Source organism: Odocoileus virginianus, chromosome 33 (assembly GCF_023699985.2).
Source record: "Odocoileus virginianus isolate 20LAN1187 ecotype Illinois chromosome 33, Ovbor_1.2, whole genome shotgun sequence".
Classification (NCBI taxonomy): domain Eukaryota; kingdom Metazoa; phylum Chordata; class Mammalia; order Artiodactyla; family Cervidae; genus Odocoileus; species Odocoileus virginianus.
The window spans coordinates 18612396-18628878 of record NC_069706.1 but is presented as its reverse complement, the minus strand read 5'-3'; the positions used below and the strand labels follow the sequence as shown (position 1 = coordinate 18628878).

Below are 16483 nucleotides of genomic sequence, written 5' to 3'. Positions count from 1 at the left end.
CTCTCTTGGTTTCTGTTGCCCAGGAGGTTGCTTCAACCTTATCTCCAGGTTCTGGGATTTTCATAATGGTATCTTGTCTACAGATAGTTACTAGTTGGTCTTCTTATGAATATGATCTTCCCAACTGATGTTGGGAATGACCTATGTTGCCATCTTTATATCACTCTCAATATTATAAGTTTGACTCATGCTGTTACATATAGTTATTCATTCATCTCCGCTTCTTCACAGTGGTAATCTGGTATATGATTATTCCATAACTTATTTTCCATTCAACTGCTGGCAGGTATAATGTGAATATCATTGATTTAAATATTTTATTTATCTCATGGCACAGGTGGATGCAAGTATAATAATGTAAGGAACAGCCACCTTCAGTTGAAAATGTTCCTCAAACCACATTTCTATTAAAGTTTTTGTGTCCACATCCTCAAGGATAGGTCTCTGATGTTTAGTGTCTCTTCTTTAAGACTTGTCTTAGAGAAAGTTTCTAGGACAGCATACAGTAAATGAGACTTTCTGTTTACAGCTTTTCTTTGTAGTGATTTAGGCACTATATCTCACAAATATTTGCTGAATGAATGCATAAATGAGTATTAAACTTCTTAATAGACTATTAATAACAACACTGAGGTAATTCTATTTCCCATACATCTGTTCCCCAGATCTGCTCTATCTTCTATTTCTTTTTATTTTCTGCTCTCCATTCTTACTGTGTAATCAATCAGGCTATTTTCTATTGCTTGGAAGATAAACTTCCAACTCCTCAGCCTGACACACAATGGGGATGTCTGTGATATCTTGCTCAGCGTAGCAGAATGAAAATTAAGATGAAAAAGCAGAATTAGTAAAAGTCTTACCATGTTTCTTCTTCACATTTAGGAAGGAAAGATAAGAGATAGAAAGAAATAATTGCTGTCTCTGGCACTGTACCATATAATCAAAGAAATGCTTATTGAATATAGCATGAAGAAGTGCTATTCTTGCAAAAAGAAAAATGTTTAGCAGTTCTTGTTTGAATTTCAGTTTCATATCCTGATTGGGACAGCAAAAGACCACAGTTATATTTTTCAGTGTGAGGTAAAAAACCTTAAAACTTTTCATGAGTGATATTATGGTAATATTTGTGTCATTCCCCACCCCCCACTTCCACCCCCACCAAATTCATTTGCTGAAGCCCTAACCCCAGTTGATTGTGTTTGGTCATATGTCCTTTAAGGAAGTAATTAATGATAAATGAGGTCGTAAGGGTGGTACTTGGATCCATTATGACTGATGTCCTTATAAGAAGAGTAAGAGACACCAGGCATGGATACATGCAGAAAAAAAAAGCTGTCTGATGACACAGTGAGAGAAGGAGGCCATCTGTGGGCCAAAAAGAGAGGCCTCAGGAGAAACCAGATCTCCTGAAATCTTGATACTGAACTTCTAATCTCAGAACTGTGAGAAAAATAAATTTCTGCCATTAAGCCAGTCAGTCTGTGGTATCTTATTATAGCAGCCCTAGTGGACTAATACAGATTATATTTACTAAAAATTGAGAATTATGTTCAAACATAATTTTAGGTATATAGGTCATATGGACAGCTCTACTGTCACAACTACCTTACTAGTTAATATACACCAAGATATTGGTGAATACTTCTGTTCTTTGTGCAAACTTATTAGCACAACCAAACATGAAAAGTTTAAAAGAACAAGCATTCCAAAAATAATTCAACATGGAAGGGCAATTAATATCAATAATTCACAAGAAATAGTTACTGGAGATATGCAGCACATGGATGGTGAGAACAATAAATATGATCTAACACATCTATATCAAAGCTAACCCAACCAACCAAGTTTACCTGGGAAAGTTGTTTCCATAAAAGTTTTAAAATCCTCTAATTTGTTCTCTTCTTCATCAGTATTGATCTTGACTTTTAGGATGTAAACATTGCCAAATTTGTTCTTGAGATGCTGAGGGCTGCCTAGGCACATGAACTTTCCCTTCACCATGATGGCCAACTTAGTACAAAGAGCATCGCATTCCTCCATACTAGTAGGACAAAACACCAAAATGATGTGAAGCTTTAAAAAATCTCTATCAGAAGATATTCTATAGTTCAAATATCCAGTATTTTGTGACCCTCTTTGAAAAAGGAAGTTTCATCTGCCCCTCATCAACATCATGGCAAATGGAGATATTTTAAAATTCAAAGTAGTAAAATAATCTACAGGATATAATGTACAGCATATGGAATATAGCCAATATTTTTAATAACTTCAAATGGAGTATAATCTATAAAAATATTGAATCACTAAGTTGCACACTTGAAACTAATATAATATTGTAAATGAACTGCACTTTAGTTTTTTAAAAAGTAGTAAAAGACCAGATCCTCAAATGGAACAGTTCCTGAACTTCCTGCCCTCTCATCTCAATGAAAACTCCTTCCCATAGGTCATACCATTATAACTCTTCTAACCCTTAACCAAGCCTCCCAGGCAGCTGCACCTGTGAGATGTTATGATGATTGCTTTGCCACTTTCACGTGACTGTGTCACTGCATTCCAGAGTAGGCGCCGGGCTACTGGGTCCATACCAGTTGATGGCTCATCCAGGAAGACGACTGAGGGCTTTCCCATGAGGGCAATAGCAGTACTCAGTCTACGTTTGTTTCCTCCACTTCATAGTTAAGGAAAGAGAGAGAAAGCAGAAACAGAGATGGGTATATGTGACAGCAGTTTAATACATTAAAAACATATATTTAATATATATCCATTATTTACAGGAAACAATTAAATTATTTCCAAAATGCTGAGTCATAGGAAATATTCAAGATATTAAAAATGCTGATTGCATATCATTCAACTAAGGCATTGGGCTTCCCATGTGGCACTCGTGATAAAGAACTGCTTGCCAATGCAGGAGATTTAAGAGACATGAGTTTGATCCCTGGGTCAGGAAGATCCCTTGGAGGAGAACATGGCAACCCCCTCCAGTATTCTCGCCTGAAGAACCTCATGGACAGAGGAGTCTGGTGGGCTGCAGTCCATAGGGTAACAATGAGTGGGACACACATGCATGCAACCAAGGCATCAGATCCAAATGCAAATATATAAATCAAGTCATTTTCATTTGAAATGTAGAAAGGTGACTTTTGTCTACCAGAGTTCCTTTAGATTCCCAGACATATAAACAATATATTTACCAGGCCAATACAAAGAATTTTACATGGTCCTTGAGAGACAAAGAACAGAGAATAAGGGAGAGAGATGCTTTCGTTTATAATTCAATGACTACATTTGCAATTGAACCAGGATTGTGTTTCATCTCTGCAAGGGAAAATTGTGATACTAATTAGGTCTGCTTTATTGCTGATATCCCAGTACTGGCAAGGCATTAGATTATTTCCCAGTCATTGCTTCTGTTTGTCAGTGGAACTCTGGCTAGATTGTGGGCACTGATTCCAAAGGTCAGAATCATCAGAAGGCTCCTCAGTATTAGCTGAAATGAGAGCATCAGTATGATATCTCACCTGTAAGTGTAAATATACTTGTCAGCATAGGATTCCAGATTCAGTGCTTGCATTGACTTCTTTATATAATTGTTAATTTTGGCCTCAGGAATCCCCCACAATCTGGCATACATGATCATTATTTCTCGAGCAGTCATGTAATCCAGTAAGGCATCAAACTGTGGGCAGTAACCAATTTTTGATCTTACCTAAAATAAAAGAACAACAATGGACATAAGTCAACTATATCTCACTGAGCATATAGTATACACAAATAACATAGAAGACCTGACACTTTCCAGCCCATGCCTCTAAGAAGGTTATAAGCCAGAGTTTTAGTAAATAATTTCTTTCCCAGTGATTACAGAGTCATTGCTGTTATAAGCTATTGTCATGTACTAAAATTAAAACTTTGACAACCCTAAAAAGTAAAAGAGATCTAAATCAATTGTGATGTCCAGTGTTGATAACTGGATGGCTATTTTTGAACTTTGGTATCTTATTTTTTCTAATAAATCTTCATTAGTTTAGCCCCAAGGGATTTCAGGATTTCATAATCCTGAGACTGCCATAGAAGGAAAGTCTGGGCAGTTATACCTAGGCTAGACTCAGTGATATCCTACTTTTTGGTAGTGATGATAAATGGACTATAAGTGGGATCCTCCATCTCTCTGTTATATGCAATATTAGTTTGTGAGAATCATCTAATGAGCAGAATTAGGATCCTAGCTTTTATTTCAGTCATATATTAGTCATGAAAGAAGTCTGAACATATTATAAAAATTTTATAATATTCAGAGAAAATATCTGACAACATGGAATTAAATTAAAAATCAATAATAAAGCAAATATTTTAGAAACTTCAATATTTTTCATATTTCAAAATGAATTTCTAAGACTACATCCTTAATTCATGAGCTGAAAAGCTCAATTTACCTTGCAAAATATTTTCTATGGGATATAGGCCACTTTAAACAACAGAGTAACAAACGAGTTTAAGTCAATGATTAAACTATTAACATATTTGTAAAAAACAGATTCAAAGGATTTGGGAAGATAGCTGAGTAGGGAGCAGCAAGAATAAATAATTAATTTATTATTTATCTCAAAATAATAAAATTATTTTGGGACTCTATAGTCTACTGAAAGCTTTCAAATTCCTAGGGGAAGATTTGGACTGTAAATTGTGGTTAATTGCAGTCAATTTCAGTTGTTAGCATACTAGCGTCTACCATCCTCCATCCCCACACCAAGTCACATTTGTGCATATGTTCTTGAAGCAGCTTTTACACAGCTAGGGGGAGACAGGATGAGCAAACAAGATCCTGTCCTCCAAATAAAGGGCATCTGTGCTCTAATTGCTTATTGCTGCTTCTGATTGTGGAGGTACAGACCAACAAGAAAGCATGAGCCACCTAAAAATAAATAATCAGGCACTACCCCTAAAAAAAAAATGATATAAATCTACTAGACAGATACTTTAAAGTGACTATCTTAAAGGTGTTCAAGGAATTAAAAAAAGATGTGGAGAAAGTCAAGAAAATTATTTATGAACAAAATGGAAGTATCAATAAAAAGAAACTATAAAGAGAAACTAAAATAAATTTTGGATTTGTTAAGTGCAACAACTAACTGAAATGAAAATTTCACTAAAAGGATTCAAAGGCAGATTAGAGTAGGCAGAATAATCAGCAGACAAAGATATGACAATGGAACATGGAAAAGAAAGCAAAAAGAATTAAAGAACAGTAGATTGAGCCTAAGGGACATTTGAAGCCATTAAGTAGATGAACATACGCACTGTAGGTGTCCTGAAGAAGAGAGGAAGAAAAGGACAGAGAGAATATTTGGATAAATGATACTAAAACTTCTCACATTTGAATACAAACATCCAAAAAGATCAATGAAATTCAAAGGAGAAGAATTCAAAGAGAACCACACCAAGACACATTAAAATCAAGGTTTCCAAAACTATAGACAAAAAAAGAATCTTGAAACCTGTAAAAGAAATGAGACCAATCATATACATGGAATCTTCGATAAGATCATGAGCATATTTCCCATCAGAAATTTTGGAGGTCAGAAGGCAGTGGGCCAAAAGTACTCAAAGTGCTTTAAAAAGAACTGTCAACAGAAATCCTATATCTGGCAAAACTGCCTTTCAAAAGTAAGGGAGAAATTAAGGCATTCACAGATTAATAAAGACTGAGGGAATTTGTTACTGTTAGATCTGCCCTCCAAGAAATGCTACAGGGAGTTTTGCAGGGTAAAATTAAAGGACACCAAGGTGTAACTCAACATGAAAGAATAAATATTTCAATTAATGTAAATATATGAGCAATTACTATTGATAATAGCTAATATAACACAAATTTATAACTCATTTTTTCTACATGATTTAAGAGATCAATATATTTTTAAATTACTAGTCTAATAGTAATTATAACTACAATTACAAAACTTTGTTTTGTAAATTCACATTTTATTTTCTACATATCATTATAAAAGACTCTGGGTTGGAATGATCCCCTGAAGAAGGGCATGGCAACCTACTCCAGTATTCTTGCCTGGGCAATTCCATGGATAGAGGAGCCTGGTGGGCTATAGTCCATGGGGTTGCAAAGAGTCAGACACAACTGAAGCAACTTAGCATGCACACACATGAAAGACTAATTCATTGTTCACATAATGTATAAAGATATAATTTTGTGACATCAGCAAAAAATGGGTAGAGACAGAGCTATAAAGAAGCAAAATAATTGTTATTGAAGTTATGCTGCTATAAATACAATTAGTGTTATAACTTTAGATGTTAAGTATAATCAACACAGTAACCACAATGAAAAATAGCTATGTGAGTGAGTGAAGTCACTCAGTCGTGTCTGACTCTTTGCAACCCCAGGGACTGTAACCTACCAGGCTCCTCCGTCCATGGAATTTTCCAGGCAAGAGTACTGGAGTGGGTTGCCATTTCCTTCTCCAGGGGATCTTCCTGACACAGGGATCGAACCTGAGTCTCCCGCATTGCGGGCAGACGCTTTACCATCTGAGCCACCAGGGAAAGGATATAAGAAAGGAATTTATGTTACTGCAAAAAATAAGTGACTTAACACAAGAGAAGAACATAATGTAGGAAGTACAAAGAACAAAAAAGGAAGGACAAAAAAGCAATAAGGCATATAGAAAACTAACAGCAAAATGTCAGAAATAAGTCATGTCTTACCAACAATTACTTTAAATGTATAAATTAAACTTTCCAATCCAAAGGCAGAGATTGGCAAAATGGTTAAAAATCACGATCTAATTATACTTTGTTTTGTTATAAGAGACTCACTTTAAATCCAGGACACAAATACTAGAGTGAAAGGATGGAAAAAAGACATTCCATGCAAATAGTAACCAAAATGTGGTGACCCAAGAAAGAGCAGATAAAACCAAGGAGGGTCTTGGAAGAATGGAAAAACCAGACCCTTATCATCCTTCCCTCCCTCATGTTGTTAACTATTAGTGGATTTTAAGTCCTTCTGATCAGTATAACCTATCTCCCCTCCTATCTCCCCATAGGGAGAAGGTGTTTGCCTCACTCTTCTCCCCACCCAGTATACATGCCTCATCCAATCAGCAAATGACTCAGAAGACCCTTATCCCATTCCTTGTACCCTGGGTATAAAAGTGGACTAAAGACCCCTGTCCAATGTCGGTTCTCCCTTGAGCTGGCCCACTGTTCTAACAGCGTCTCTGAATCTAATAAACGTTATTTCCCTCTCATTCTGTCTCACGTCTGGAAATTCTTTTCCAACCTGTGCACAGACACGACACCAAATAGCATGGTAGTTATGCTTGTATCAGACAAAAGAGACTTAAAATATAAAAAAGATTACAAAATACAAAGGACATGATATATTTATAAGGGTTTCAGTGAAGCAAAAAATGTAATAATTATAAATAGCTATCACCTAACAACAGATCATAAAATATATTAAAAGCAAAACTGACAAAATTGAAGGGAGAAATAAACAGTTCTATAATAATAGAACTGAATACTTCAGTATTGCACTCTAAAACACCACGAGTCAACTAGATTTAACAGACATATACAGAACATTCTAGATTTAACAGATTTACAGACACATACATAACAACAGCATAGATATTGTTTTAACATTCACATGGGACATTTTCCATAATAGAAAATATATTAAGCCATGAATTATTTCTATAGATTTAAAATGACAGCCATGATTTTACCTTCTCAACCACAAGGAGACAAATTTAGAACTCAAAGTACTTTACTTTTGCAAGAGTAAAATGGAAAAATTCACTAATTTTTGGAAATTAAACAATACACTCTTTCAAATGATGGATAAAAGAAGAAATCATGGAAGATGTTGAAAAATACTTAGAGGTGAATTAAAATCAAAACAAAATATACCAAAACTTAAAGGACCCAGTTAAAGAATGCTGCAGGAAGGATAAATTACAGCCTTAAACACTTATGTTAAACACCAAGAAAAATCCCAAATCCACAATTTAAATTTATAATTCAAGAAAACAGAACAAGGGTAAACTAAACACAAAACAAACAGAAGGAAGGAAGTAATAAAGATTAGAGCAGAAATACATGCATAGACAACAGAAAAACAATAGAGAAAAATCAATGAAACCAGAATTTAATTACTTGAACAGTTCAACAAAATTAACAAACTTCTAGCTAAATAAACTGAAAAAAGAAAGAGGACTCAAATTACTAAAATCAAGAATAAAAGTGAGAATATTACTACAGAAGTAATTGCTGCTGCTGCTACTGCTAAGTCACTTCAGTCGTGTCCGACTCTGTGAGACCCCATAGACGGCAGCCCAGCAGGCTCCCCAGTCCCTGGGATTCTCCAGACAAGGACACTGGAGTGGGTTGCCATTTCCTTCTCCAATGCATGAAAGTGAAAAGTGAAAGTGAAGTTGCTCAGTCGTGTCCGACTCTTAGCGACCCCATGGACTGCAGCCCCCCAGGCTCCTCCGTCCATGGGATTTTCCAGGCAGGAGTACTGGAGTGGGGTGCCATTGCCTTCTCTGACAGAAGTAAAAAGAACCGTAAAAAGTCCTATGAAAGAAATGGAAGAAATGTACAAATAACTAGAAACATAAAATCTACCAAAACTAAAGCCTAAAGAAACAGAAAATCTGAAAGCACTTATAACTAGGTTAGTAGACTGAGAAGTAATTTTAAAAAATCTGACAAGAACGCTTTAGACATAACAGCTTTACTGGCAAATACTACTGAGCATTTCAGGAAGAACAAATATCAGCCCTCTCAAACTCTTCTAAAAATTGAAGAGAAGGGAACAGTTTCTAATTCTTTCTATAAGATCGCATTATCTTGATACTAAAGCTAGGAAAAGATGATATAATGGGGAAAAAAAAAACTACAGACCTTATGAATTTTGACATAAAATTTTTAAACAAAAGAGTAGTGAACCAAGTTCACCAGCATATTAAAAGGATTATATACCATGATTGTGTGTGATAAGTCACTTCAGTCACGTCTGACTCTTTGCTACCCTATGGACTGTAGCCTGCCAGGCTACTCCGTCTATGGGATTTTCCAGGCAAGAATACTGGAGTGGGTTGACATGCCCTCCTCCAGGGGGTCTTCCTAGCCCAGGGATCCAATGCGCATCTCTTGTATCTCCTACATTGGCATGCAGGTTCTTTACCATTAGTACCACCTGGGAATGGAATCCCATGACAAATTGAGAATAATCCCTGGAATGCAAGAATTATTCAATATATTAACAGCAATCAATGTAACAGGTCATATTAATTTCAAGACTATAATTTATCCTGTAGAATTCTTTAATTGGGTACTATAATTTTTGGAACATTTTGTTTTGATTTTAATTCACCTCTAAATATTTTTCAACATCCTCCATGATTTCTTCTTTTATTCATCATTTAAGAGAGTGTATTGTTTAATTTCCAAAAATTAGTGCATTTTTCTCTTTTACTCTTGTAGAAGTAAGCTACTTTGAGTTCTAACTTTATCTCATTGTGGTTGAGATGGTAATTGGTATCATGTTTATCATTTTAAACCTTATGGAAACAATTCATGGCTTAATATATTTTCTATTCTGGAAAATGTCCCATGTGAATGTTAAAACAGTATCTATGCTGTTGCTCTTGTGTATATGTTTGTATATATCTGCTAAATCTAGAGTGTTCTGTATATGTCTGTTAAATTTAGTTGGTTATTCTATTTTTAAGTCAGTGCTAAAAAGGATTTGACAAAATTCTACACTCTTTCATGATTAAAACAGCAAAATAGAAATAGAAGGAAACTGCCTCAGCATAATAAAACCATATGTGAAAAACTCACAACAAACACTCAGTAGTAAAAGGCTGAAAGTATTTCCTCTAAAACCAGGAATAAGACAAAGGTGCCCATTGTCAACTCTCCTATTCAACACATAGTACAAGAGATCATATTGAAATCAATTAAGCAAGACAAAGGAAAAAAAAACCATGTCAAAATAAGAGAAGTTAAAAAAAAATTAAGGGGTTCTTACATGTAGAAAACCCTAAAGATTTCACAAAAAAGCTATTAGAATAAACTAATTCAGCAAAATATCAAGAAGTTTTCATGCAAAAATCATTTGTATTTCTAGATGAAAGTTGGACTGTGAAGAAAGCTGAGGGCCGAAAATTTGATGCTTTTGAACTGTGGTGTTGGAGAAGACTCTTGAGAGTCCCTTGGACTGCAAGGAGATCCAACCAGTCCATCCTGAAGGAGATCAGTCCTGGGTGTTCATTCGAAGGACTGATGTTGAAGCTGAAACTCCAATACTATGGCCATCTCATATGAAGAGTTGACTCATTGGAAAAGACCCTGATGCTTGGAGGGATTGGGGGCAGGAGGAGAAGGGGACGACAGAGGATGAGATGGCTGGATGGCATCACCGACTCGATGGACATGAGTTTGAGTAAACTCAGGGAGTTGGTGATGGACAGGGAGGCCTGGCGTGCTGCGATTCATGGGGTCGCAAAGAGTCGGACATGACTGAGCAACTGAACTGACTGCACTGATGATACCAATAAACAATTTGAAAGGAAATTGCAAAGCAATTTTATTTACAGTAGCATCAAATAAAGTAAAATGCTTAGCAATTATCAAAGGCAGAGAAATTTTTGTACAGTGAAAAACAAACAGTTGCTGAAAGAAAGAAGGCATAGATAAATAGAAGCAGCAAATGTTTGTGAATTGGAAGACTTAATACTGTTATGGAGTCAGTACTACCCAAAGTAATCTACAGATTTATACTATCTCTAATCAAAACCTCAAAGGATTTTTCCCCAGAAATAGAAAAAAAAATTCATCCTAAAATTAAAATGGGAATTCACAGTTCTCTGAGTAACCAAACCAGTCCTGAAGAAGAACAAAGTTGGAGGATTTACACTTTTTATTTCAAAACTTACTAAAAATTTACACTAATCAAAACATCACAGTGCTGCAGAAACATTGCATGACATATTCAAATTGCTGAAAAGATGAAAACCTGTAACCTGGGGGCACAGTTCTTAAGGCATGAGCCCTCCCCTCTCTGCTGGCTGAGAATTAAAGCCACATTTCTCTTTCCTCCAAACTCTATTTCTGTATTTTTTTATTCAGCTTCAGTGGGCAGAGAAGGCCAAGATTTTGGCCAGCAACAATTCTGGGGGCTCCTCCAGGATCTGAGGGCTTTCTGGGTGGTGCTAGTGGTAAAGAGCCTGCCTGCCAATGCAAGGGACTTAAGGAAGGCAGGTTAGAACCCTTAGTTGGGAAGATACCCTGGAGGAGGAAATGTCAATTCACTCCAGTGTTCTTGCCAGGAGAATCCCATGGACAGGCAAGCCTGGTGGACTAGAGTCCATAGGATCACAAATAGTCAGCTATGACTGAAGCAACTTAACATGTACCAGGATCTGATCATGGGCAGGTGGCCCTGCAGGGGGTTGAAAGCTGGGTCAAAAACTCAGGATCTCTCCCTCCTTTGAAAGAGCAGAGGGTTGAAGCCTTTTTCTGAGGTCACAGATTCCCTGCCATACTGCCGTGCCCGGATCACACCCAACCCACCGACTCTACTGGGACTCCAAGCTGTAGAAGAGAATGGGAGTGAGTTTGCCCTTTGCAGCTGCCAAGGTCTCTTAAGAAAAAAGTGTCCTCACCTTGAGGACACTTTTTTCTTCTCTTGTCTGCACCAACCTGAACTTCCACTCTGAGAAACACTAAATATTGGAGGATCAGAAAGAGGGCATCTAGTATGGCGTGATAACCACTAGCATTTGGTAAATCCCCGAGATGCACCTTGAGGCCTCTTGATGCTTTCCTTTTGGGGAACTAATGCAGTTCCATTTTGGGGGTTTCTCCCTATGAAAGGGGAGCCCTGTTTGTAAGGTGCTGCTTTGGAGAATTGTCACATGCTTAGTGGGACTTGGAAGTGACATTTGGGACAGACCTGCCATTTGGTTTTGGATTTCTGGGTGTCTCTGTCATTTCCTTTTTTTCCCGATGACTTTCCACTATCATGGTTTGGTTTGGTTTGTCTACTTTGGTTTGTGCACATAGACTTCTGACACTAACTTCTCCAGCTAGAATGGGAAGCCCTTCCTATAAAGTTTCATCTCAGAGTCCCCTGAGGAAAATTCCTAGGTGATTGGCCGACCTATAATTATGCAAGTATTTACTTAATTGGAAGTTAAAGGTGATCACACAAAAAAGTTATTTTTTCCAGGTAGCTCTTTTTTTGTTGTTGTTGCATACATTATGTAATTAACTCAGGTGATGAGAAAATAAAAAAAACCTGGCTTAGTAACTTTATACAAAGACCTCCTAGGGGGAAACTTTTATTTCTCCATGTTTCTGAGATGTAAATGTTCTATCTGTTCTTCCTAAATCATTCTATCGTGTGTTTGTTCATGTTATGCCTGTAAGAGTTTTTTTTTTATAATTTATTAGTGGCCAAATGATGGCTCCTTCTTTTTTTTTTCTTTCCACTTTATTTTATTTATTTATTTATTTATTTGTGGTTTTTGCCATACACTGACATGAATCAGCTATGGATTTACATGTGTTCCCCATCCCGATCCCCTCTCCTGCCTCCCTCCAAATCCCATCCCTCTGGGTCTTCCCAGTGCATCAGCACTTGTCTCATGCATCCAACCTGGGCTGGTGATCTGTTTCACCCTTGATAGTATGCTTGTTTCAATGTTATTCTCTCAGAACACCCCACCCTCGCCTTCTCCCACAGAGTCCAAAAGTCTGTTCTGTACATCTGTGTCTCTTTTTCTGTTTTGCATATAGGGTTATCGTTACCATCTTTTTTCTTTTCTTTTTTTTCCCATTTCTTTTTTTTTTTCTTTTTTTTTTTCCATTTATTTTTATTAGTTGAAGGCTAATTAGTTTACAATATTGTAGTGGTTTTTGCCATACATTGACATGAATCAGAAATGGATTTACATGTATTGCCCATCCCGATCCCCCCTCCCACCTCCCTCCCCACTCCATCCCTCTGGGTCTTCCCAGTGCACCAGCCCCGAGCACTTGTCTCATGCATCCAACCTGGGCTGGTGGATGGTTTCACCCTTGATAATATACATGTTTTGATGCTGTTCTCTCAAAACATCCCACCCTCGCCTTCTCCCACAAAGTCCAAAAGTCTGTTCTGTACATCTGTGTCTCTTTTTCTGTTTTGCATATAGGGTTGTCATTATCATCTTTCTAAATTCCATATATATGCATTAGTATACTGTATTGGTCTATCTTTCTGGCTTACTTCACTCTGTATAATGGGCTCCAGTTTCATCCATCTCATTAGAACTGAATCAAATGAATTCTTTTTAATGGCTGAGTAATATTCCATGGTGTATATGTACCACAGCTTCCTTATCCATTCGTCTGCTGATGGGCATCTAGGTCGCTTCCATGTCCTGGCTATTATAAACAGTGCTGCAATGAACATTGGGGTGCATGTGTCTCTTTCAGATCTGGTTTCCTTGGTGTGTATGCCCAGAAGTGGGATTGCTGGGTCATATGGCAGTTCTATTTCCAGTTTTTTAAGGAATCTCCACACTATTCTCCATAGTGGCTGTACTAGTTTGCATTCCCACCAACAGTGTAAGAGGGTTCCCTTTTCTCCACACCCTCTCCAGCATGTATTGCTTGTAGACTTTTGGACAGCAGAAAGCTTTCTTAAATGAACAATGAAAACAAATAGAGGAAAAAATGGAATGAGAAAGACTAGAAACCACTTTAAGAAAATTAGAAACACCAAGGGAATATTTCATGCAAAGACAGGCTCAATAAAGGACAAAAAAAGCAAGGATGTAACGGAAGCAGAAGAGATTAAGAAATGGTGGCAAGAATACTCAGAAGAACTGTACAAAAACAGCTCTTAATGACCCAGATAACCATGATGGTGTGGTCACTCATGTCAAGTCAGACATCCTGGAGTGTGAAGTCAAGTGCCTTAGGAAACATTACTATGAACAAAGCTAGTGGATGTGATGGAATTCCAGATCAGTTATTACAAATCCTAAAAAATGATGCTGTTAAAGTGCCACATTCATTATGGCAGCAAACTTGGAAAATTCTGCACTGGCCACAGGAAGGGAAAAGGTCAGTTTTCATTCTAATACCAAAGAAAGGCAATGCCAAAGAAGGTTGAAATTGCTGTACAGTTGCACTCATTTCACATACTAGTAATATTATGCTGAAAATCTATCAAGCTCATCTTCAGTAGTACATGAACAAAGAAATTCCTGATTTACAAGCTGGATTTAGAAAAGCTAGAGGAATCAGAGATCAAATTGCCAACATCTATTGTATCATTGAAAAAGCAAGGGAATTTAAAAAAAAAAAAATCTACTTTTGCTTCATTGACTACTCTAAAGCCTTTGACTGTGTAGATCACAACAGACTATAGATTACTCTTAAAGAGGTAGGAATACCAGTACATTACCTGCCTCCTCAGAAATCTGTATGCAGGACAATAAGCAACATGGAACACGAAACTGGACATGGAACAAAGGACTTGTTAAAATTTGGGAAAGGAGTACATCAAGACTGTGTATTGTCACCCTGCTTATTTAACTTATATGCAGAGTACATCACGCGAAATGCTGGGCTGGATGAAGCACAAGATGGAATCAAGATTGCCAGGAGAAATGTCAATAACCTCAGATATGCAGATGACACCACCCTTATGGCAGAAAATGCAGAAGAACTGAAGAGCCTCTTGATGAAAGTGAAAGAGAAGAGTGAAATAGTTGGCTTAAAACTCAACATTCAGAAAACTAAGATCATGGCATCTGGTCCCATCACTATGGCAAATAGAAGGGGAAACAATGGAAACAGTGACAGACTTTATTTTCTTGGGCTCCAAAATCACTGTAGATGGTGACTGCAGGCATGAAATTAGAAGACACTTGCTCCTTGGAAGAAAAGCTATGACCAACCTAGACAGCATATTAAAAAGCAGAGATGTTACTTTGCCAACAAAGGTCTGTCTACGCAAAGCTATGGTTTTTCCAGTAGTCATGTATGGATGTGAGAGTTGGACTACAAAGAGAGCTGAGTGCTGATGAACTGATGTTTTTGAACTGTGGTGTTGGAGAAGACTCTTGAGAGTCCCTTGGACTGTAAGGAGATCAAACCAGTCCCTCCTAAAGGAAATCAGTCCTGACTATTCATTGGAAAGAGTGATTCTGAAGCTGAAACTCCAATACTTTGGCCACCTGATGTGAAGAACTGACTCTTTGGAAAAGACCCTGATGCTGGGAAAGATTGAAGGCAGGAGGAAAAGGGGATGACAGAGGTTGAGAGATGGTTGGATGGCATTACTGACTTGATGGACATGAATTTGAACAAGTTCTGGGAGTTAGTGATGGACAGGGAAGCCTGTCGTGTTGCAGTCCATGGGGTCACAAAGAGTTGAACATTACTGAACAACTGAACTGAACCGAATGCAATACCTGTATTTCCAAATGATGGAACTGACAAAAGGTTCATATTCAAAATATTAAACTGTATACAAAAAATAAACAAGCCAATAAAAAAATGGGCAGAAGACTTGAGTAGACATTTCTCCAAAGAAGACATAGAGACGGTCACAGACACATGAAAAGATACTCAACATCAATAATTATTATAGAAATTCAAACTGAAATAACAATAACCTATCAACTCACATTTGTCGGAATGGCCAACATCAAAAAGTCTACAAATAACAGATGTTGGTGAAGATGTGAAGAAGGGGAATCTTTCTACATTGTTAGTGGAAATGTAATTGGTGCAGCCAGTGTGGAAAATTAAAAAGAATTGTCATATGATCCAGCAAATCCACTCCTGGGAATATGTTTGGAAAAAAAATTAAAATTCTAATTCAAAAAGATATATGCACGCCAATATTCATAGCAACACTAATTACAATAGCCAAGATATTGAAGCAACCCAAATACACACTCTCTCTCACACACACAACGGAATATTGCTCTTCCATTTGCAGCAATGTGGATGAACATTGATAAATTATGATTAGTGAAATAAGTGCGACAGAGAATGGCAAATACTATATGATATCTCTAATATGAGGAATCTAAAAAGTAATGTCAATCAATGCATGTAAAAAACAGAAAGATACTTACTTATATAGAAAACAAACTGTGAGTTTCCCTGGTAGCTCAGGTGGTAAAGAATATGCCTGCAATGCAGGAGACTCTGGTTTGATTCCTGGGTTGGGAAGATCCCCTGGAGAAGGAATAGGCTATCCACTCCAGTATTTGTGGGAACCATGTTTTACTGCTTTCTTGGAAATGCCTCCTAGAATTTAATTTTACTCATTTCTATTTCCTTGCTTGCTCTTCCCACCCACCCCCACTCCCCAATCATGACACCCTTTCCTAAAGCTAGACGTTCTGGCTGACAGATCAGATTTAGTTGGATGCTGTTCTGC

At 37.2% G+C, this 16483-nt stretch overlaps 1 protein-coding gene across 2 annotated transcripts in view; it reads right to left on the bottom strand.

Annotated features, from left to right (window-relative positions):
- The window catches only part of LOC110151697 (phospholipid-transporting ATPase ABCA3-like), a 285960-nt gene that overhangs the window by 5228 nt on the left and 264249 nt on the right, over positions 1 to 16483 (bottom strand). For both annotated transcript variants that reach the window (XM_070460996.1, XM_070460997.1), the window contains 3 exons: positions 3525 to 3712; positions 2501 to 2671; positions 1851 to 2041 (listed from right to left, as the gene is read on the bottom strand). In XM_070460996.1, coding sequence (XP_070317097.1) covers positions 1851 to 2041; positions 2501 to 2671; positions 3525 to 3712 — 550 coding nt within the window. The remainder of the gene's footprint in view (positions 1 to 1850; positions 2042 to 2500; positions 2672 to 3524; positions 3713 to 16483) is intronic.